The sequence below is a fragment of the Battus philenor genome, unplaced genomic scaffold (assembly GCF_028537555.1).
Source record: "Battus philenor isolate CCGP_79_NKW_IND1 unplaced genomic scaffold, ilBatPhil1.0.hap1 SCAF_26, whole genome shotgun sequence".
Lineage (NCBI taxonomy): Eukaryota > Metazoa > Arthropoda > Insecta > Lepidoptera > Papilionidae > Battus > Battus philenor.
Window position 1 is genome coordinate 3247158 of NW_027181689.1, and position 26137 is coordinate 3273294.

The 26137-nt window shown below is 33.2% G+C and overlaps 1 protein-coding gene across 1 annotated transcript in view; it reads right to left on the bottom strand.

Moving 5' to 3' along the window:
* Positions 1-1453: 1453 nt before the first annotated feature.
* dati (datilografo) overlaps positions 1454-26137 on the bottom strand; it is a 100248-nt gene continuing 75564 nt past the window's right edge. Inside the window, exons 7-10 of the mRNA XM_068768509.1 lie at positions 5591-5775; positions 4565-4730; positions 3437-3658; positions 1454-2911 (exon numbers count right to left, since the gene is read on the bottom strand). Coding sequence (XP_068624610.1) covers positions 1977-2911; positions 3437-3658; positions 4565-4730; positions 5591-5775 — 1508 coding nt within the window. The 3' untranslated portion in view covers positions 1454-1976. The remainder of the gene's footprint in view (positions 2912-3436; positions 3659-4564; positions 4731-5590; positions 5776-26137) is intronic.

A 26137-nucleotide genomic window follows, 5' to 3' on the forward strand; every position in this document is an offset into this window, starting at 1 on the left:
AATCCGTTATTGTTTTGCGCGTAAAAAAACATCATCCGTTTGTGTGTGTGTGTTTTTTTTATTATTATTATCCTCTATTTCTGTCAGTCGAATTCGTATTATCGTGTAAAACCGGATATATTTCACGTTTCCTTGGAATAATCAATCTCCATTTGGGTCCGTCGCGTCGACAACTGGCCTTTCTCACACCAAATCATAAGAAAAATCCGCCGAAAAGTTTTGTATTTCAAAATTAAAATACGAACGTGTGAAATAAAAATCGATCGAATTAAAAACTCCCACCCGAAAATAAACGTCAAGAAGTTAAATTATAATGATTTTTTGGGCTATTGCATTGTTTTTTTACTCTATTTACATTGATATGCATTCGCAGTGTTTTCGCACGCGGCGATGTCCGCCTGCATTCCACACTGCTACTGCGATACCAATATTAATTGAAGAATAAAATAATTACGTACATTAAATCGTCTTACTATAAACCTTACCTACGTTATGATTATACGTATATCACAAACATCGCGTGTGAACCCGGTAAAGTCGTGTTCACACGCGATTCTTGCGTCTTATTTATAATACATGATGATAATATTAAAAGAATTAATATTCTGCAACACTTGACATTCTTAAACGGTAATTGCGAAATTGACCAGTTTTGGGGCAATTCCGCAATTTTGTGAACTATGGGACTATTGTAATGGCAACACTGAAAGCGTTGGACGCTGTGTATCGTTAAAAAAGCATGAAGCTTATATGTGACTATTAGTCACCCGGGCTATTGTATTTTGTCGTTTGGAAAATTAAAAATGTATTGTGGGCTGTATCAACATTCTGTTTACAAGTGTATGAATGTCTAGTGTTTGTTCCAAGTAGGTAATTCTTGAGTTGTCGAATCGTTTTCGACTGACGTCTGTGTGAATCGATATCGTGCGGATACCGATCAAAAATCGATTAGTGTCACTTCGTTTCGTCTAGATATTTTCAAACGAAACCAACGGCAGTCTTCTTTCAAAATAATTAAAAAAAATCAATATACATCCATTTACAACTCTACGTGTTTTGTAAATACTTACTTTATAAAAAAAAATATCTGTAAAATAATAAAATATATTATATGTTAAAAAACATAAGCTTCAATAATATGCCTAATGTATGTACAGATTTAGTACTAATATGGCGTTCATTTTTAATAATAACATAAAAATAATAGAATAGCAACTGGCAATCCGTGATAAAGAATAAAAAAATAATAATTTTGAATTTGTTTAAAAATAGAATATTTGTGCGTTCTAAATGTGACTAGCATAAGACGTGTTATTGCGTGAAATGTTAAAAGTAACGATTTTAAAAATTATATACAATAAAGATAACTATAGATAACTAAGTATTGCAAAGAACTCGCTAAATGCGATAAAAATAACGTGCTAAAAACAGTTTGGCACATCCAATAGTTTGTACTAAGCTAAGAAACACACCGCTCCGTGGTAAAAGCTAATAAAAATAAATATCTCAATAATAAACACTCGATAATAACCAAACGAATAAATCGAAGATTGCACTGAATTTATTTGTCACCGTCTTCTATCTCTAGTCACTTGTTCGGGCGAGTTTCTTGTTCCGATTTGTTCATTCAACTATTTTAAGGTATCAATTTTTTAAATTTATATATACAGACTAATGTCCTTGATATACGTTCCCTATGTACAACAGTTACTCCTATCTATAATATTAGTAGACAAACATTGTATAATTTCCGAACGGCTCGAGGAAAAACAAAAAAACAACAATTTTGAATGAATTCCGTAAAAGAACTGTTGCATGTAAAACAATTACCAATCAGAGGCGATTTCGCTTCGCTCTGCGGAAATGAAATTTTGTATCCGAAAATATAACTTATGTATTATAGATTTGTATACCTAAAGTTTAGTTTTTGTTTAACGCTGAAACGAAACGGCGTCGGATTAGTAATAAGTGAATTTTCACGGCTGAGGGTTTTGTTGGAGGTGGACAGCTTGCTGTGCGGCTTGCTGTGCTGCTTGCTGTGCGGCTTGGGCGGCTTGAGCCTGTGCGACGTGTAGTGAGGACTGCTGCATGTGTTGAGCTTGGACGGCCTGAGCTTGCGCAGCTTGCTGTGCTGCGACAGCTTGCTGCGCTGCCTGCTGTGCCGCTTGCTGAGCTGCTTGTTGGGCGACCTGCTGCGGTGACGGGATATTGAAACCGAGCATGCGTGGGTCGTGTAACCGCAGCGCCTGTTCCAAGCGTTGTTCCTGTGCGATCCGGAATGCCTCAACGAGTTCGGGCGAAAGTTGTCCGCTGGCGTCGCTGGGTTGTGCAGGGAAGCCACCGTTGTGTCGTAATGGGCTGGGAGGTTCTGTGCCGTGAGCAGCGGCGGCCTGCGATACGGCAAGTCTCAGCGCCTCCGCTTGACTCCTGAGAAGCGCCTCGGCCTGCTGCATGCGAAGTGTTGCTTCGTTGGGCGCTGGAGCCTCGGGTTGCGGCTCGCGGGCCAGCTGCTGTCGCATGGCGGAGACTAGGTTCGCGGCAGCGACTTGTACTGCGTTGGCGCCGTCGCCGGGCTGGGCCATCATGTTGGCGGCGGCGGCTGCGATGGCCGCGACTCGTTCATCGCCGTAAGCTTGATGTCCGTTGTTAGAGCGAAGAAGGTCGGTGAGTTTGCTGACGGCTGCGCCTGCTTCGGAGCCGGCTGACGAGGAGAGGCGGCCGTTGGAGGAGGAGTCGGAGTGTGCTGGCGACGGCGGCGCGAGGTTGAGCAGGCCCGAGCCGCCGGCCGACGCGGACACGGCCGCCAGGATGTCGCGCTCCCGCCGTTCAGCCGCCGCCCGCGACAGCACGTACTGCGCCGCGAACTGATGCTTCGGCTCCATACGCATGTGCTCCATGTGCGACAGTAATCCTGTAACATGGTGGACGCATTTTATCATTGTGCTAACGTGAATCGTGTCATGCCACCTTTTATCTAAAACTTAGTTTAATTATTAAATAACTAAACAACAAGTAGCGATGTAATGATTAAAAATTTCACATTAAAATATCCAAGTAAAAATTTAGAACTACAAAATCCACCACAGCTCCTTATTGCTATATGCAATCAGATGGCTATTAATAAAAAATAAGTAATATCTACTAAACAGCTGGCTGGTTATTTTAAGTAAATAGAAAGACGCTACAAAAAATAAGAAGGAACGTAGGCTTCTAACCAACTCTATTAGAAATGTATTGAAAAGGCTTGAAAATAGGCCTATCCCATAGATTTCAGCAGATGGTCCACAGCTTGTACGATGAATGTTGAAAGAATTTGAGATAATTGTATCGCGTAAGTTAACATTACAATAGAACTATAAATATAATACATAACAGTACTGGACGTCCTTCGGCTGAAATGGTGATAAGAAGAAAAAAGAACAGAAAAATAAGTTACCATTTTCATGTGTGAACACTGCCTGGCAGACGGAACAGGGCCACATACGCAGGCTGCTGGTGAGCTGAGTTTCCGGATGGCATGCCAGGTGTTTCCTCAAGGAGCCTTCATTGACGTAATGCTTCCCACAAACCGGGCACGGGTGGTTCGCGGTCCGCCGCTTCGCTATATAAGGATCAATTGGTTTAGCTTGCGCTGGGTATGGTGAAGTGGCGGGTGGGCCTACCATTTTCACCAGGAATGGGTAGGTTAGTGGGTTAGAGGAGGGAAGGAAAGAAAAAAAAATTCCGGTTAGTCATGTTAGTTAAAAATCATCGACTTAGAACTAACGGGAATGCTTTCAGAACTAAAATAGATGTTACTCCGCCGATAAACACGCTGGAAGGTATGAAAACCCTAGTATTTAAACCTTTGTCACGAATTTTGTTGTGATAGATAATTGAAATGATAATAAAAACAAATCGAACGAAGCAATTACATCAACAGGGCCTGTAGTTCGCGACAACGTCGAAAACATTAGCTTAAAGATAAACAAAACATGTTATGATAATAAAGTTTGAACGCCATCCGAGGAATCTGTCGTTGGAGGCAAGAAATGTTTGCAAAACACTCTACCCTACTAATTCCAGAACAATACGACGCTCCCTCGAATGGTTTCCTCGCTTACTCGATATACTTAAAACTAAGGTTTATGGAAACGATACTTTTGTGTTTTTATCGTTGATTTTAAAAACCAACACCCCTCATGGCTTTGCGCCAGCTGGAAGTTTCTTTACAAGGTAATTAATGCAAGTACTAGTGTCTCTGTCGCAATAATATTTAAAGTGCCGAAACTTCCAGTGACGCGACTTACGAACTAATAAATCTCATCTGTTTAGAGCGCTATTTAAAATCAAGATTGATTATTTACAAACAAAACGTGAAATTGGATAAGAAAGACGTCGCTCCGCACAAAAGAGATCGCTTACAGCTAAAATTAAAACTATAAACACCATCTAGATAAAACGAAAGAAACATTATCTATGTGAAATAGATGAAGCTCCTTTTGCGGAATTTTCCAAGTAGGTTGGCCGTTGCAAATGATGCCAGCGAGATCGTAAAAAGGTATCCGAACGTCTGGACACTTACTCGCAACGCCGGAAGCGTTGGGGTCCTTATGTGTGTTCTTCATGTGTTCCACAAGGGCTTCGCCCCCGAAAACCACTTTGTGACAAATTGGACAGGGGGTAGCCGTCGCACCTCCGATCATGAGCGCCGCGTGTTGCTGCAAAACACCAAGGTGCAGCTGAAGCTCCTGTTCAGCACCCGGTGGCGATGCGGATAGTCGAAAGATTAGCACACATTCATAGTAAAAACACAATTAAATAAAAAAAGAAAAAAAAAACGTTTGAATTTCGAAAAATTTTGAATTGTAATCGAATCGAAATCGATGTAATTTAAAGTTAAATCGGCTGCAGCGAAAAGATCGTCATTATCCAAAAGTTACGAGATCGATATGTATATTTAAGCTTAAAAAATCAAAATTTAGATCAGTTAATATTAAATATAACATACATTAGATATTGCCGCCGTGGTTCCGGCTAGCATTGTCTTCGATTTTCGTATTTCGCTCAGCTCCTTGATCATAGCATAATGAATTACAATCACTTAAAACTGATAGCCAAATGACACGGAAATAAACAGAACTGAGTCTATAACGCGCGGGCAAAATAAATTTTTCAACTAAATTTCATAATGCTATGGTGATGTCATGCAGATATACTTATATAACAGATCACAGAAGTGGAATGGTTCCTTGGTAGATTTTCGATCAATATCAAAATGTTACAAAAACCTTTGTAGATTATGTAATTCGAGATGTAGAGTGTTTTAATAATTATATTTATCCAAAATAAAAAAGGGAAATTTTATTTTATCCATCAATTTAATCAGTAAAAGCATATATTTTTCTATCAATGTATTTTAATTTATTCAATAAAATATAAGTAATCTAAAATTATTAGATGAAAATCAGAAAGTTTTCATATTAGATATGGTATTGGGTATATTCAGCAGTGGATTTTTTTAACGGTTTTAAATGTTTTTTGATGACATAGAATTTTGATGATGGCTGGATGATGTTGGTGATGTATTTTATCATGAGTTATTACTAACCTTTGCAGTGTGAGTGCGTAGGCTGCTTTCCGTTGCAAAACCTTTTCCACAGATGTTGCAATGGAAGGGACGGTTCTTTGCTCGCTCCACCTGGGCGTCATGGTTCCGAAGGTGTTGTTGGAGGTTCGATAGTTGGATAAACGCCCGTCCGCAGTCCGGTAGGTGGCATTTGTAAGGCCTTTCACCTGGAAATTAGTCATTATTATCATCATTATAATTTAAGTTGTAAGACGTCTGCTGGTGGCCAAAGTTCTACCCTTCATTACAGATTGCACCAGCAAGACGCGGCCTGAAACGAAGTTTTTTGGAAGGCTAAAAACAACGTCTTTGCCTCTTGCACTCCACGTCCTACGCTGTACTTGACGGCCCTTGGTTTACACTGCAGAACCTTAAAACTGTGGTCATCTATTCTACGCGCTACCCACTGACATTTCAACTTACTAATCCGGTGAGCTATGTTACTTTCGTTCTTCTACGGATCAACACACTTCTGATTCGAGCACGTAGAGAAATGCCAAGCATGGTTCATTTAGCGACTGAGAGTTTACCGAGAGTCAGGTAAAAAAGTCCCAGGCTATGGTAGTAGAATACAGGGAGCAGTAGTGACCTAGCAGGTAAGTATTGTGACAAAAGATAGAGAATATTGTGGGCGCAGATGTTTGATTCGACAAAAGAAAATGTCGAGAGACAACTAGCTTATACTTAAAGATATGGAACAACCATACAAATTGAACTGCGGACTCGTTGTGCACTATTTGAAGACCTATTCCAACTAATATTACCAATTAGAAAGTTAACAGAATAATATACGGCATGAACTTACATATGATTTGAAAGTTTTAAATCTTCCTCTATTTATATGACTAATTGATCATTGCTTCACATCTTTAGCAACATCAACTATTGACTTCAATATAAATAATTAGGGTTGCATATGCGCAATTTACATACGACGATATTATGATATGTCTAGTCTTATTAATTTAAAGTAATAATATATAAGATATATAACTAAACTCCGCTTGAAGGGACCATCGATATGTTTTAACACTTCTGTTCTTCCTTGTTTAAACTGATTAAAAATCTGCTAGTAAAAATGGCGAAATTATAACGTATTTAATGTTTATTTTTAGCTATTATAGTTCCCTATTTCCTGTTTATTTCCGTGAAGTTTTCAATTGCTGCAACTAGAAAGTTTAACTTTGAGTGTGTTGATATCATTTATAATGATATTAACTGTGTAGGATATTTTGTCGATGAACTCTATTGTTTTTTTTAATTTGACGAAACGTCCAATAATGGGATTCGATTTCAATATACACTTAGTAAAAATAATCTTCAAACTAGATAGTATACTATCACCTCTCTTTTAATGATTATAAAACAAAACGACTGAATCCAAAAGGTATTTCATTCCTATTTCGACAATCAGTTAAAATGTGACTAATACATATAAAACAAATTTTATTAGTTCATTACTGTTATAGTAAGAAAATGTAGGTGGCCGTACTAAAATAAAATATGCCTAAATGCAAAAACAACGTTTAGTCACTTTTATAGCCGAGTTTTCGAAATTTGAAAGACAAATGTCAAGTCATCGAATGTTCCAGAAACCTTATGACCCGCATGAGAGAGTGCCAAATCACAAATCCATGACCTAACCTAACACGAAAGAAAGCGTTGACCGGACTAACATTTTAAAAATAAAACCATAATAAAGTGAACGCATACTTTTAGCCTGTACTGCAAGCAAATGCATAGGTCAATGCACCTACGCACACGAGCAACGTAACCCACACAGGCGCGTATCGTATAGGCTATCTTTTCTGCATAGTCCTTCCGCGCGTATGTGTGAGTACATTTGCATGTGTGCGAAGAATGCGTATATACGCGTGCGTTTGTAAGGAAAGATATTGTAGAATTATTTCCTAGATTAGGGTTACCATTTAGGAAATCTTTTAAACGGATAGAGAAAGGGTTTACAGTTAAATGTTAATGAAGGAAAGTATACACATTAAATAAACGATACTATCTTTGTTGTTTGAATATAAATTGGCATTTTCTGTCCATTATGTTAGATTCATCTCCAATGTTCTTAAATTACTGTTAAGATTATTATTGTGTTGAAAATAAATTCTCGTTTCAAAACATACATAATTTTAATAACACAGTTTAATACATGATTGTTAATATGTGTAAAAACTTTAAAGGAGCGTAATGCTCATTTGTCAGCAAAAGACAAACATTCTGTATACTAATATATAAACTATATCTGGTATGCGTTTTATTAATTTATTTTTTCTATTGAAATGTGTCTATGTGGACAGAACTATGATTAATTTTAATATTTTGTGATTCGAATTTTGAAAACGATTTTTGTACTATATCTTCGCGTTATATATTATTTCTGAAAGCATTGATTTTTAGATAAGTTCTACTATCTTGGCAGCATATAAGCTATACATTCACATGTTTATATGTATACCCAACCAGTTTGCCAATTTAAGTGTATTTAAAAAATAATCTTTATTTTAGAATAAAGTATGGCCAGTTGGCATCTGATAAGAATATGTTATCTTATAAGAAGCCAATCGTATAAAAGAATGTGAGAGTGAGAAAGAATGCTGGTGGGTTAAGATAAAACAATTCGAATATTCAAGTAGGGATCCAAAGAATGAAATATAAATGGCGGCCCTATCTAGCAAGCAGATATATTGCCATCGCCGTCATTGACATAGCGAATCGCATAGAAATATTGCCATCCGAGTCCACTATAGCTAATCGGGCAGTAACGGTACCACTCTCATATTTATTGATACTAAATATCCCATGCGCTTTATTGGGCCAGTTCGGTAAAAGTGCGGGCTATATACTCCATGTTTTTATTATCTATATTTCGTTAATGATATTAAAATTACTAATTTATTAAGGGTTTTTAATTTCATACATTATAGTTTTACGGCCAGTTGTAAATATATGACATTGTTATTTTAAAAAGAGAATAAGTTTATAATAACAAATGTGGTGTAAATAAAAATAAAAAATATTTTTAATGCAAATAAACATGGCTTAAAATTAAGAAAAAACAATTGCTTCTGATTCATTTATTTCAGCAAAATTTAAAAATTTAAATAAATCAGAACGTAAAATAGAAGTTTATAATAATGAAAAAATTAAATAATCAAAATTTTAAATAGACGTAATTCATTAGAAAAAAATGTTTTGTATAACCTCAAAAATAAAATATATGCATTTTAATAATGTTACACAATTTTAAATATACATTATTTGTAATTGTTAAAGGTAAGTTTATAGGTATGGTGGAAAATTATTATTATAGTTTATTACTTAAGATTAGATATATTCAGATGACGTGGTAATTCGATTTTTAAAATGAATTTTTTGTTTTAAAAGAATTAACTTTTTTTGTGTAAATGGCCAGATAAACAACAGTAAGTTTTTTGATAACATTTTTAAAATGGTAATGTTTGATATAAATGGTAAATACACGGTGTAGTAAACATAAGTATTTTTTCTCTATGTGACATTAAAAAAAAATCATTTTTATATACTTACATCATCAACAATTGTAACAGTGCTACACACACTATTTTATTATAAATAATATAAATAAAAGCAATAATAGAATATTAAATTTAAAAAAAAGGTTAAAAAAATCGAAAACCAGACAAATTGTTTTGTATGTTGATATAGGCAAAGGTAGTTGACTAAAATAAACGATTTTTCCGTGAATTCTCTATAAAAATATCTTAACTGCGTTTTTGTAGCAATAACCGTAAATATTTAAAGTATTCCATATAGAATAGTTAACGACAATAGTGAATAGATTCGAACCCACGACCTCAGATTTTCATTCCGAGCGGTATACCGTTAGAGTATAGGCGGTTACAATATATAATGCAGACAGCAAACTAGACACATAACAAATTTATACAGGAAATATTATAATGTTATAACGAGAATAATATTGTTGAATATTATTAAAAAAATTCTCGGATAAATATTAACCATGTAACTCAAAAAGTATATTTTCGATATAGTTTAGATTAATTAACACTCGCAAAGTTCGGAACTTGTTAAATAAATTCCATTAAAAATATTGCATACAATAACTTGCAGACTATATTTTAAATACGTTTTTAATATTTAAACAAGTAAAATAAAAAATAAATAGTGTTATTTATGTGAAATATTTTACTAAAGTTAATTATTTTCAGTTTTGCTATAATTTCATTAAAATGTGAATCGATGGTATATTAAACATATACTTTATGGATTCTAATCTATATTTTAAACATATAAAATTAATTATCTGTAATTTCGACATTACCACTTCAATCATAGTTCGCTTACTGTTGGAAATAGACCTCCTCCATAAATTTCCAATTGGATCGGGTGAAAGTGGCCTGCATCTAGCGCCTTCCAAATACAATTTAAATAAAATTTAAAATAGGAATGTAAATACGCTTAAAATAATATAGTATGAGTAAGCGCATTATCTGTGAGATTCAACTGGACAACAGATTAAATCTTACCCATAGAAAATATTTCTTCCGGGTTCACCGTTCCTTATACTATTGTGGCCAGACAACCATTTTTCAACCTATACAACCTACGCGCTAAGTCGACCATTATAATTTGACCTCCCGCCTTTTGCTAAATTCCCCTCCGTGCTCACAAAAGCGCGGTGCTGGAGGGGGGAGGTGTGGTTTAACGTGAATTGGACGCTGTTGTATGGCTATTTTTGTTATTTCTCTATGAATAAATGTAGGGAAGGGAAAGGCGTTTGCCTTAGCACAGTTCGAACGATGTTCAACGGCTAAAGGATGCTATCTGAACGGATTCTGAGAACATTTATCGTGTGTTAATTTGCATTCTGTGCTGGAACAGGCTAATTTTATTCGTAATTATTTTATAAAATAAGAATTATTAATTTTTTAATTAAAATTATTAGTATCACAACGTAAATAAAAAAAATAACACAATACCATCCATAAATCATATTGCACTTCATTAATGCTAGTTATCAACAAAAAATAATACTTTAATATCTGTTAAAATTCAGATATACATATATTTGCAACAATTTTAAAAACCAATATTATTATTGATAAATTTACGAAAAAAAATTAGAATAATGTTTACTGACTAATTTTTATGACTTAATATTAAATTTTCACTTCAGATCATTTATAGTGTATCACTTGTATAATTTAAGAGAAAAATAGCAGAATTGTCTTTCTTCTTCTCATTTTTAGTCTATAAACGGCTACTGCAAGCTATAGGCCTCCTCCAAAGATCGCTAAGATGATCCGTCCGCCGACTTCACTATCCAACCTAGTGGAGGGTCTACTCGTGGTTTCCATTCGAGCTACTTCTTCTGTGGATCCTATCATTTCTGATTCGATCTCACAGCGAAACAGAGGATAGACCTCTTCATTCCTCTCCTGGTGACCCTAAGCCTTCTCATGAGGCATGTTAGCGACTACGTCTTAACTTACCCTTTTTGATAGATATTAGAATTAAATAGAATTTCCCTATAATGAAATCCTACAACATGAAATATTGTAGTGTTATTAAATTTGTCTTGATAGAAACAAAGATAAACTTATTATACCTTTTTCAAGGTTTCTTAAAATAAGAAACTATGTGGACAACTGTAACTCGTAAATATTTATTAAGGTTGTAAGTGACCACAAAAAAGCCTATCTCAGTTTGATGTAAGCTCTTCTCTGTTCAGTGCCGCTTAAAACTCTTGTCGCAAGATGGCATTGTGGAGAAACTCAATTTGATTCTAGCTACAATCAAATTGGGGTCCTTGGACCTTCTCTTTATAACGTACACGAGTGGCTACTATAAATGATCCTAAATGGATAATATAATAAATAAATGAAAATACTATGTATTAGTAGGCATAGTTTCAGCTAGTAGTTTGAAACCTATATGCAATGCACATATCTAAAAGTGGTGAGAGATTATCCTGGAAATGAATTGCTTTATTACTGTATTAAGGATGTTGTAAAAGTAACCACAAACCCTCCATGTTCCATGTGGGTTTTTCACGGATCACGGTGTGTTTGGAACCCTCGTGGATTTAAGTCGAAGAATGCCTTTATGAGGGAGTTCAATCTGATTCTAATTTCTATCAAATTGAGCTCTTCTGAAATTTTCTCCCTTCGGTTGTAAGGAGTACATTAAATGTTCCAACGTTGATAGTTATATCAACAAATGAATATACACAAAACTAAAGAAGTAAAATATTGTGTGGTCTTTAAAAAATATTCACGAAGTAAATGCAAAAATAGCAGCACAAAACATGGGAATATTTTAAAAGCAACCAACTGTATCTATCGAAAACTAGGTTCACTTACATAGACCCTAGTCCGGACTGAACCTACGCATTCGATTTACATACAAAAGTACTTCCCAGCTGTAACAGCGTTGGCTTTCGACTGCGCGTAGGCCTCTAGCATTCTTGAATTGTTGCAGCCCGATTCTCTACGCAGATTAAAAATATTTCCCGTTTCCTAACTACTTCATTTGTAATATTATGTATAAAAAAACAAAACTTCATAGTTTTTTTATGTAATCACGTATACAATTGTGACATAAAATATTTTTAATCTATGTTCTAATAATTAAATAAAAAAATATTGCATAATTGAATGTAACATTATATATTTTATGATAATATAAGACTAAACACCTAATATTTTTTTATTTCATCATGTAGGCCTGTCACTGACAAAATATTTTTAATCTGTATTATAGTTAATAATAACAACAAATAGTTGAATATTATACGCTATTTTCACTGATCATAATATAAGCTTCATCTCGAGTGTTTTTAAATTATTTTTAATACATTTCTAGCGTTTAAATTAAATTCTAATTTCGAAATATATACATAAGTGTTTTATTATTATATGTCACTTAAAATATCTTTTATAATTAATTAAACATTAATTTTATACAATCATTGACACTTATGTACATATGCTATGTCATTCGACAAAAATATTTAATAACTGATATCGCATTGGAGAATATCAGAGTGAGAAAGAATGGACGTGAAACAAAATAAGACAATTCGTATATTGCGTTATAAAAATGTTAAAGATTCGTTGCAAAAAAAAAAATCAAAATTATTTTAAAATGGCGCTGAAATGAAAATAAAATAAAACTGCAATTTCAGAACGCAGTACGCTCGTTGTCGATTTTAAAACACAACGATCCGACGGCGCGCGCGTGTTGCGAATTTATTTTTGAATTTGGAACGCAGACTTACGCCATTTTGACATGTATTCGGATATTTACCGCATGTTTTCCCAGTTAATAACGCATGTGATTTCACTTTGACGATGGACAATCGGCCTGTTGAGATATAAAAGATATGGCAAAATCGATCATCGGACTTTGAAATTGCGTATAACTTAAAAGCAAAACATACAGACATATTTTGTTTGGTAAAATAGTATCATTTTAAACCAGAATATTCATATTTGGAAGCAAAAGAAATAAATCAGAACTTATCCAGATATAATAAAAAAACATTCATTCACGTGCATTAATGATCAAATAACAAATTTTAATAGATGGTATATGTTTTAAAAAGATATATAATTTTGGTCAGAAAATGGCGCCGAATTTCGCACATGAAACACTATCTACCATAATGGCCGACTTATATCCGGGCCCGTAAACACATAACATTAATTTTGAATTAATCACACCAATCGGAAATTTAAATTATTGGGCATGAATTTGCGTGCACACATGGTAAGTGCATTCCCCCCTATCCACCCCCATCCACCTCGGCGGGGTGTAACGGGGTGGCATGTACAGGGTGGGGTTGAGGTCACGCATTCCCTCCCAACTATTCCCCCTCGCCTCCAACTATTTTGGGGTGGTCAGTGGGCATGAAAAAAATATAATAGTATTCCACCTGCATCGTTCGGGCGAAATTTGTCGGTATTGATGTATTCGTAAATGCACGCATATTCGGCGGCCATTTTGTTGAATTTAATAAATAACACGTTTAAAATGGCGTCCGGTTTAAAGCGTTCGTTTTTCGAATTTCCATTGCAGACTGCGCTATTCTATCGTTGTTAATAAAAAAAACTTTAGGTTTTCGTAGAGCGGAGTGTTACACTAAGTATTGCTCTCCGGGCGCCTTTGCCCCTTCCCACGTCGAGAACTTCTGTTCGGCCGCTTTATTTTATTTTTTCCCGAGCGTTTTTTTTTTAATTTTCACCGCGGCGCTATCTCGAGAATGCTTCAGTGGTCAAATAAAAACTTAAGGAGTTTTCACCGGCTAACGAAATGTTTGGAGTTTATTGTTAAATTTTATTCCTTCAATTTGCTAAAGATTTCTACAAGAATTTAAACGAAGACGAAAACGCTACCATAGCCTTTATCAAAGTACAATTTTCTGATATTTTATTTCTTATTTCTTTTATTCTAATATTTACCTGCCATCTACACTAACATAAATAATAATTACTAGATTCCTTGCTTATTTTACAACTTATTATAATGTATAGGATTGTATATCATCGTCATTCAATCTATTAGACGTTCACTTTTGGATTTTCTCCCATAGATTACCAAAAAGATCGTAGACAGATTATATTTATGTTATGTAATAGACTATAAATACTAACCAAATGAAAATTATGCGACTAAAATTCTGATAAGAGTAACTAATTTGAAACAATATGGCGGACTAAATTGTGATATACAGATCCGGTAAAAAGATTTTATTTTAAATATTAGATTAATTTTAAAAATAGAATGAGGTAATGCCGTTGTTTAGCAGTAGTAATGTATGTGTAGCATTCATGTGAGAATGCTCCGTGATACTGACAACAAAATTTTTGAAGTTAAATTATTCTTGCATTCAAATTTAAATTCGAACGCCGATTTGAATTCAGACGCCATTAGTGAGATAGTCGCTACAATTGCCTTCGGGCCGAAATTGTAAATACATGATTGCAAATAGTCCCTGTAAAGATCTAAAAATTCGATCGATCCTGGCTATCTTTCCCTCGCTATCGAAACAAATACGACTGGTAACTCACTTCCATTCACTTAACGTCAATATATATAAGTATAACAGAGTTAATATAAAAATTTTTATTAATGCTAATAAAGCCAGCTCCACTGCATCCGTGTCCGAAACAGTAAAGTAAAAGAAAAGATAGGTATCCGACTTCAGAAGAGGGTACAAGATTTCGAGTGGTGGAGCGAAAATATTCAGCGCGGGCGAGAGAAATGGGAGCAAAAAAAACCTCGTTTTCTGCAGGAGAAAAATGCAAGAAGAACAAAACTATAGTTGGCAAGTTTTCCCGAAGTTGGTGGCAAGCGTCTGGGAAGCAGTAGGGCTGTCGCTAACGACTTTCGTTTAGCATTTAACTCTTATCTATGCTATAATAGCTTGCAGCCTTTTTGTTTGGTTTTATTCAGTATTCAAGAAAATGTAGCTATAAGTTGGTCTGCTTTAAAAAGTAATGTAGATCACAAATGATTCTAGATGTAATAGCTTCAGAGGAGTGTATAATAACTAACCTAATCTAAAAATCAATGTTTTCAGAAATAATACATAAGGTATTGATGGCAGTAATAAAAAGCATTTTCAGCATTCAATTTACATCTTAAAATTAGTTATGATTTACTATCTGTTCTTGAAGACTTTGTACTACAACAAGTCAACAAGGCTTGTCGAATACTAATAGAACAAATAAAAAAAATGTTAAAATTTAAAGTGAACATTTTATGCAGAGTGGTTGGATATTAGTGTAAAATATTTAAATATTTTTGCGGACAAATAACCTACACCTTCAGTTCTTTGTAACTTTTACACCTATCACGTATACGTTTATTCATTTGAAACTTTCACACTTAGAACCGATCAACCTATAAACACGTTTTAATGAAGAGAATAGTTGAAGTCTGTGATTCTATTTGAAATTAAACTCGTATCTATATTGCTTATAAGAGTATCGTACCTAAGGTAGTGGTTTTGTAAATAGTTTAAACGTTGTCTCGTTGTTAAATTAATATAATTATTATATAGATAAATAAATAACTGTGGCAACCCTATAGGTAGCAAGACCGTGTGAACAGGAGGTTGGCGGAGGCATCAGTCCCGGCCCGACGATTATTTTTATTCATTCTTGTCTGACGTCGCAGTTTTAAATTCGGAAAAAAAAGGAATTTAAATTTATTTAAATGGAACGCTTTTCTTGCAATTTGTCAGAATAACTTTTTTCTATTGGTTGTTAAGATAATATATCGTATTTACATTATCAAATATTTGCACTTTATGGAACCAAACAGTATATATATAAATAATAAAATATATTATGTCAGTTGTAAAATACACGAGAATAATTCTTTTTATTTTAAATTTGAATAAAGAATATTAGTTTTATAAGGATGTTATTAAGACAATGTCATATTTAAAAACAAACAGATTAAATAAATGTTTTTGATCAATTGAAGACAGTTTACAATTTTTTTTAAAAAGAATTTTAAGTTAAAAAATGTTCTGATTCGTTTTTCAAAATCAAATTCTATTTCATATTTTAGTGCATCGCTGCAGCGTTCGCTCGTGTCCGTTACGTTCCGCTATGGCAATTAAAAACTTATTTATACTTGTTCTATTTTAAATCGTCCCCTCGTTTTTTGTCTTTCCTTTCATAAAGTATTATAAGTGACGTGAGCTTCAACCCTTTGATTACCTGTTGTTTTTTTCATACAGAGGGTCCGGTGTGACAGTATCTATTATTTTAATATCGTTTATTGTTTAACAAATAATTTTTGTTATTTGGATTGCTTAAAGGTTAAAAACTAACGTTTCGACTCCCGACAAAGATTAAATATGTATGAATAGGTATCTTCTAGGCAAGCATGTACAACCGTAGACCTTTTCTTCGCTGAACATCAGGCTAGACGGAAGTCAAATGTTTTAAAAAAATGTATAGGTAAAACCGTTTGTAATCAAGGAAAGATATTTATTTTTTAAAAAATTCATTTCTAACGCCAGCAGTATATTTTGTAAATAAACCTGTAAACTCACAGTTCTCATTATCCAAAGATACAACTAGGCCCGTTTTGAAATTTTTAAGATTCCCATGTCAATGACTGAAGTTTTGCCAATAAGGTAAACATATTATTCCGTTAAAACTAGTCAAGAAAATAAGTTTAACATTTTGTATGCCGAACAGAAGTCTGGAATGTTCTATCCGCCAAATACAGTGTAGTTAGATTGAATCTTAAGTCAATATTTATATCGTAGACACAAATCTCTTTTTAAAGAGAATATTGAATGAAATCTACCACAAGGGATCAGCTTAAATCACTAAGTTTCTTTTTCTTCTAGTGTTAATGCTCCAACAATTTGTAATGATAACTTTAGAATTACAAATAGTGATCCAATAACTAATTTAGCCAAGGTCCGGTTCTTTATGGTAGCCTCGAAGATTCTGAGGCTCGGCCCACCAGTCCGAATATGTGCCCAGAGCCAAGGTCTTAAATTTTGGTTAAGCACATTAAGATCTATGGCATCTGAAACACAGTGACGACGTAAATAATAACATATATTTGTTGTTTTCTATCTGCATGCAAACTTGTGACGTATGTAAAAAGATATATCGAAGTGATGATCGTGTGCTGTCCTTATTAATAATAATTTCGTATCCACAGTTGCAATACGAAAGGGTTGCGACCTATGATGTTAAACAAAGCGCATTCCGTTGGACAATGACCCCCCGAAAAAAAAGGTACGCAGCTGCCCTGCGTCCATTATGGGCATTTGTTAGCCAATACGCCAAAAATAATAGCAGTAACGTTATTATTATGCTAATATCACGCCGCGATATTGTTCGCAGGTATAAGGAAGGTATATCTTCCGGGATTCCTTTTGTGTTAACCCTATGTTTGGGAAGTCGTTCCGAAAAGTGGAACAGATTATTTTTTTTAATTTTTGATCGACACGCGTGTCTAATGTAGATTGATTTCACGGCCATTGTTTTCTTAAAATAATCATATTATATATCATTCGCTTTTGATTTTTTTTCTACTTGTAATTGTAACGGATAAAGTAACTGTTTTTTTTATTAAAATTCGACAGGCTAATTCCTTCTGGAAGTACAAAATTTAAAAAATAATTAATTTCAATAGAGGTAATCCGAATTTTGAAAAAGCTTTTTATTACTATACAATCATTATTTATTCATTATTACTAATACAATTGATATAGGGCGTAATGTACACAAAATGATACCTCTTCTAAACTTTTATACCTACTTCGAGTCTATGTAAAAACATCTTTTCTTTTTAAAAAAATACATGGCGTATATCTAGAATGTAGGAAATTAAATACGAACAATCACATTATCTCAAAAATTTCTATTGACTGGATATAGCTTACAGTATACGCATCTGCACTTTTGTAGTAAAATTTCAGTTAGGAATAAAATTTAGCAAAGTAAGTTTTTTTTATAATAAAATTTAAAAGCAGTAATATTGTTAATGAGAATAGCAATGAAGCTTGTTATTCAATTATTAAAAAAGGTTATTTTATAGGTGTTAGGTGTTTCACAGCACTGTCTAGAAATGTCAAAATGATTAGTGTTTTAACTTAATATGTTTGCAAGAGGTTACAGTTAAAATCACGATTTTGTTGTTTTCATTAACATGTAAATCTAAGTTGCAAAATATATTATAAGAGTAAGCTAATAGCTATATAAATTATATATTCTACTATATTATAGGTACATATCGTAAATGGTATAATTGTTATAAAAATATATAGATGGCATATAAATTTAATTATGTAAAAGTCACCCAATTAAAATGCACCACTGTCTCATTCCGTATAACGCGTTAATTGTTCGAAAATTGAATTTTAATCACCAATTCTTTACTCACAATGGTCGACGCGACCTTATGGTGAATGCCAAAAAATGGGGGCGAAAATGAAGAAAATTGCTTTCGTTCGGTAATGGGTTCGATTCTTGAGATCGTAGTGAAAGGAGCCCGCGCGAAGAGCAATTATCTCAAGTATCCTTTGAGTTTAAATTAAGTGAAAAAAAAAACTTTGGCAGGAAATTTTTCGGCCTTCGCTTTAGGGCAAAGGTTAATCTCAATCGGTAATTAGTGATAATTATCGATCTTTATAATATTAGAAAATTTAAATATGACGACATCGTTACGAAACTCTTAAAAAAAACTAACAAATTGGGTTTTAGTGTATGCACATAAAATCAAGTTACATAAGATATCTTAGACCTTCCATTTCTTAGTTTTATATCTAAAATTTAAAGTATATTATTAAATCAATTTTAATAAACTGTTCTAAAGTTTATATTTGATCGAATTATAGAAATGTGTGGAACTCAAATAACACATTAACATGGTTGTTATTATGCATATATACATAAAAATTATTAAATTTCCATTTAAAAAGAGCAACTTTTGAGTTTCTGACCGGCTAGCTCTTCACAGCATATTAATATTCCGAGCTGGTAGTAGGATTCTAGATTCTCTCGGATTGACTCCGTATTCATAATGATCAGAACAATTGACGATTTAAAAGTATATGTAAATGTCAACTTAAGTAAAGATATTTTGAATTTAGAAGTTGATTATGAATACCAAAAAAAATCAGAACGTTCGAAATTTATCGCTTAATAAAACTGGCGTTCTAAATTTGAAATTCTAAAGTTATAAAGTCGATAAACGGCGCAACTCTGGCTAGATACAAAGGTCAGAAATACTCGCACGCAACAGAAACTCAAACGCATTGTATATGTATATCTAGGTATTTTTACTGAAACAACCAGTTTGTGCGGTATTGCACAGCGGGTACCGTTAGCTCGCATCTGGTACCTCTGATGCAACTTTTGACGCCTATAATAACATAATAAAGCTAGATATCTAGGCATTGGGCGAGAAATAGCCTAGCGCTATAACACTGCTATTTTAGCGTTTAACAATTATTTTAATATTTGCTATATTATCAACATTTACTTGTATATATATACATTTTAAGATTCTTTAATTCATTTGCTGTGAACGTGTAAAGCCTGGATTGAAATTTAGTATGATATATTTCTTATAAATATCATTTTATGTCTTTTATTTATTTACTTTCATAAATACTTTTTAACTAGGAATTTATGTACATGGCAATTACTTCATTAAAAAAAAACTAATAAGTTATTTGGTTTTAATTTATTTTTGAATTATAAATCTATTAAACATAGTTTGTCTATTCATTTATAAGGATACAACTGTTGGACTGCAGTTTCGTAGATGAAATTTCGTATGTTGAATTTAAATAAATACTGTGAGTGGAATTAAAAAGAAAAATGTGATCAAGGAATAAAAGCGTGAATGTTTGTTAGATTTAATAAATATATTTCTGACTAAGACTTTTAGGGCAATATACTCTACATCCCGTTTTTAGAATTGACATAATCATTAATATTTTAGCTTATGTTTTAAAAATCCACGAGCTGAAATTTACAAAATAATTGGAAATTTAATCAAACAGTAACGTAAAACTTCTTTTGTTATTTTTACCTAAATTGTTAAAAGTGCCGTAAAAGATAAAAAAAATTAAAATACTCAAGATATATTTAAATTAAGTAAAAGACAATAATTTGTTAAGGAAATTTATGAAAGATATTTATTTGTTCTGAATATTTCGTTATTATTTATAACTTTTGTAAATCGAATTCAAAAACGTTTTTGCCGTAAAAAAGGTAACGCCATTACAATGATTAGTCTATTTTGCCTATTTCACGGAATAAATTTATGTTACGCGAATAATTTCAATTTTTAAAACAAGAAATTTAATCCTGCACCACAAACAATTCATAATGGCTTAACACATTATATCCTTTGTCTTTTGAAACAGAGACGTGATTAAATAAAAAAAGAAAGAGCGACACGCAAAGGCATTCTTTGTTACTAATCAAAGAAACGGCTTTTAGAAGAAAGAACAGCGATTAAGTGAAAAGTTTGGAAGTTTGAATAAATAAGAATAAATAAGGAACAAAAATGGCTCTTCGTGTTGGTAACTTTATAAAGTAATTATTTTTTTTTCTTTGTCGCAGACATACACTTTTAATTTAAAGTGACGCATTGATTTCACGTGATTTTCTGTTATGGTAATTTTATCCACTTCTGGACATAGATTCCTTCTGAGATTTCTCTTAGCATCCGTCGGAAGCGGCCTGCATTCCTCGTCTTCCGACAACCTAACAGGGTCATCTGTGGACCTAGTGGACGGATGTTTTGTGCTGCACTTACCGGTCCGTGGTCTTCACACTTGAGTCCTAAGACCCCAGTGTCCATCTGTTCTGTGCGCTATATGGCCAGCCTACTGGCACTTCTTGCCAATTCGCTGGGTCATGTCGCTTACTTTCATTTGTGTATGGAACTTCTGAATCCTGATTCGATGATGCTCAGAATGAGAGACCACGTGCCATAAGTCACCACCGAAATATTAAATACTCGTTTTTTGTAATAATAGAAAATGCTTTCTGATACTGATTCGTTTACATGGAAGCAATTTTTAACCTTTATTCGCCTTTATCACACCGAGGACCCGTTTTCTAGCAATTATGTTGATTATCAAAGTCTTCGCTACGAACTGGTCTGTGTTTAGGCCAAATAATTTTTAATATTGTATTACGCATTATGTTGAGGTCTACGAACCAAAATAAATGTGACAAAACATGGTAAAATTCATGATAAATATTTTAATAATATTCTTTTTAACAAAAGTGGCAATGTGTACACATATTTTGAATTACTATACAATTGTTACCTCCTACTAGCATCATTTATCTCTTTCAGATACAAAATTTCGTATGAAAAATCGTTGTATTCTCTCTGATGAAAGCGATGTTTCTATTACAAGTTTTCTATTATCATGACAAGATATTTTAACTTCGTATTCTTAGTCCTAAGTTGCAGTTTTACAAATATATGTTAACTTTTTTTTTTTTTGTAAGATGGCAATATTTATATAGATATAAAATATATAAAACGGCTACACAGTTTTTCATAAATATCAACGTGTTGTTAAGCGTATATATAAAATATAATATATTACAATTTAAAAAAAGAACGTATTCATTTAATATTTTAGTGATGCTAGCGGATTTATTTTTTGATTCGATATTCGAAATCGTTGCGAATGAATATTTGATGTACAGTGTATTATTTTCAAATGTAATTTTAATACTGGATTAATATAACTCATAAGACTAACGTCGGGTATATTTCCGATTTAATGTCCAATAAAGAGCTCACGCTATCCACCTGTTACGTTCAGATGTTCCCAAAAAACCGGTAAAAAATCACAACGATATTGATGGGCCCGTTCCGGTTTTTCGTTGATTGTGTAAAAAAACGGTTTTTATTGGGCGCGGCCAAACGTAAGGCATCTGTTGTCGGTATTTAACTTGATGTGTTATGTTTATTGCGTACTTCGGATAAAAAAGATTTAGGTCGGATGTATTATTTAGTCTTTTTTCTGACAAAAGCCTTACCTCGATACTAAATACTTTACAAGACTTACATACACTTACATACCTATAGAATGATTATGGTTATTATAGGTGTAAAAGTATTAAAAGTGTGAACGTATAGCACATTTTTCAGAAATACGCTTTCACTTAATTACAATCTTCCTGAATAAAGTGACCGTTGCAAAATATGTATTGGTCGTACTATGGCATATGACAGTACAAAGTCTGCAGAAATAGATTGTATACAATAAGTGATTTCAATATATAATCTGAGAATATAATCGCGCTATTTATTATTTTCATACACATATATAAATAAACGATAGCTAATGAGCTATAAATTCATCCCTTTTTGCTTTCATATCTGTGACCAATGGCCCTGTAGGTTATGATGCAAATCAACAGTGTGTCTAAAAATTGTTTTCAGAGCAAAAGAGTGCTATATTAAAAATACGATTTATTGTTGGCAACTTCTTCCTTGCCTTATATTGCTTGCCTATAATTTGCATAAATGCAAGGATTTTACTTTAGTAATATTATTTCACAACAATAATATTCAAATGATATAATAATATTACAAAAATAAAGCTTTATTCTGTATTTAAATATAATAATAATAATAAAAATAAAAATAAAATTGGAAAAATTTGCTTTAAATTAAGGATGTAACATGTGAATACCAGTGTCCTTTTTTAAAAAAATAAGTACTTCAATTTTTCCCGCGCGAATTGTTCCAAAAAACAAAAGAAAATAAAACATTTCCATCTAAATGGCACATGTAGCTATTCTTTATTTAAAACGAACGCTTTGAAAGCAGGAAACTTGTTTTTCTTCTACATCATTTGTCCCGGTCGTGCGTCCTTAGCAGACGATGTTGATTGTGATGTTAAATTCAAACTCTTTGTCTTACAAATGCAGCTCCCGATACGCATTACATACTTTATTGTGACAGATTAAAAATATTCACATATGTTTTCTCATATTCTAAAATATAATAACTTATTATATGATATGTATTAATGAATGCTCTGTTAGGTTATAAATTCATTATTATTATGCTCATGAAATCAATAGACGCTCACTATAAGTCATAGTCTTCTCTTAAATATTGCCATGATGAGCGGTCGTGCTGCCCGTATCTATAGTGCGAACTATAGTAACCCAGATGAGCGTTCCTCCGACGCTGCTTCTACTGGCTTGTGGTTACCACTCTAGAGCATTTCCAATAGCCATTGCTGGCTCTTTGCCACTTTCGACAAGCAATTCTTCGAGTTAGTGTCCTTGGTTCTGCAGATCTCTTCATTTCGAATTCAACCTCCATAATTTCAAGATTGGACAGTTGTAGTCCAGCGGTAGAGGACTGAGACTTGCGACCATAAGTCACGCGTACGATGTCCCGGGATACAATCTTATAAAAACACTTTGTGCATTATTTATATAGAGTTGCCACTACGCACAAATCAATTTCCAGAAGATGACCAGTAGCGATCGCCAACCTGTCTGCTAAGTGTGGCGATTATGATATATCACTCCATAGATATCTTTAGAGGGGAGGGGGGAGGGGCTATGCCTTCCAGTAAACGTCTTTGGCCTAATATGAAATTACGAGATATAAATAACTGTTTTTGTCATACCGTGATGAGTAATTTCAAACCAGCCATCTTTGATATTGATTAAATTATATTTAGAATGTAATCTGTTCAATAGGACTGTTTAACTATATTATTAGCAAAGCGTATTGCAATCGAGTCTCAGGCAGAAATATATAAAGTAAATTAAATCATCAGAAATGTATTTTATTGATTTGAACATTTGCCGTCGGCCCTTCAAAATATCTTAGAGCGATATCAACAATTAATTTTGGTGACGTCATAAGATTCGTTATTTAAATTTTTCGCTGTCAAAATCTCACTGAACCCTAAAATGAAGCATATGGCTGAACAATAGTTAGCAGGGGACCAGGGACGTATAGGCCTAAAAGAATAAAACAAAGTGGCATATAATTAATATCACCAATTAATTGTATTCTTTGTGATATTGTAATAAAAGTAAATTGGAGACGGTGAGTGCTTTCGTTCCTTTCTTTGCGACGCATCGCTTCCCTTTTGTTTTTTTTTTTGCTTTTCTTTTAATTACATTGTTTCAGTTTTTGTTCTCTCTCGCGGTTCGTTTGAGATTTTGTTTTGATCGAATTAACTTATATTGTTTTTTTTTTGTTTTACTCCGTTCTTTTAACGAATATTAAAATTCTATTGTTTTAATAATCATAGTTATTATAAAGTTATATTCAATTTATTGAAATTACGTTAAGTTGGTGTTGCTTCTAAGAAAAATATTAGATATGTAGATGATCATTATTATGGGAAGCATTTATATACCGATATAAAAATGTATTATCACAATCTTATATATATTTAAATATTATTCTTAACTCTTTGTATATTTTCTTATAAGAAAATTTTTCTAAAAATGAATAGTACTAAAATAATGAATACCCTAATTATATTTTTTAAAAACAAAGAACACTTATTTAATATCGTAACTGTATCATTATTTCAGCGATAGTATGTCCACTGTTGGCCAAATGCCTCCACATATTTCTAATATGACTGGTTAGAAGCGGCGTGGAGTAAGATTTTTAATATTCGTAGAACGAATTATTTTAAAAGTAGGAAAAAGTTTTGACACCTCACGTAAATTGAAATTGTTGAAGGGAGAAATAAAAAAAATCGTAAGACAATTAAAGGAAGGGAGACGTTAAGTCCGATTTAATAACCGATCGCTCCCTCCGCCCGGAGAAAAAATCTATGCAAGAAGAAATTCTGGTCCCCAATATAATTTCCTAATCACCGGCCCCAACGTCCGGTTCCGGGGCAAAAAACTGTAATACCTACGAAGAACATCGTCTTGTCAAATTTCGATTTGTATGGACATGACTATTGTATATATTCATTGATATTTTTTACTCATCATCTGATCATACACAGGTCTGCATCCAGTCTTTTATTGACCATAACCAAGTCTTCTGTCCACCTTATGGGCGGTCTTTACAGTACGTGGTCTCCACTCTAGAAACTTAAAGCCCCGACAGCAATCAGTTCTGAAGGTCATGTGGCATGTCCATTGCCACTTCAATTATTAAAAGCGGTTACGTCGATGACTTTCATTCGTCAATGGATCTCAACTTTTCTGTTTGAATCTCATAGAAAAATCCCGAACACAGCCCTTCCTTTTATTCATACAATTTTTATTATACATTAGTTTTATTTTAGCAAGGAGGATTCGTTTTTGACAAAGATTACAATAGGCAAACATATTTTTTTTACTATTTAACACGGAACTAATGTAATATTATAATATATGCTGCTATCTGTGTGCATACTTAAAAGAAATAAATTACACGAGGTATGTCCATATTTTACTGTCGTGACATGTCAATATTTACTCGGGGAAAAGAAGGCGGCAAAAAATAAATTAGGCAAAAGCTCATTTTGGCTCAAAAATCGTCGCAGCGACATCTGTGGCCCGGGGGCCTGTGGGAGGGTTGTGATTCCTTTCCCATTACTATTCGTAGAGTGGAGTGGTTAACACTTATAGGGTGCATTGGTGAGAAGATTTGCGATTTCTTTTGACGAACTGTTTACGGAGGAAGCCGATATATACAGCTTGATTGTAAATAAGTGCAAAGTGTTTCATGGTGAATATGACGCTTGTATACCAGATAAAATCTTTAAAGTTGTTACATCTATTTTTGATTACCCCGAATAAAACTGTTTCTCTGTAAAATGTTACAATATTTTTTTTTCTATTGGAATGCGACTGTCCAATAATTTTTGGCATTACAAAGACTTCTTTAATAATAATTCATTATAATATGTAATAATTCGAAATTTAAAAACGTTTATTCTTACTATATAGTCACTATTTTATTTATCTGAAACCGTTAATTTTTTGGGTATTTACTAAGTTGTTGCTTATA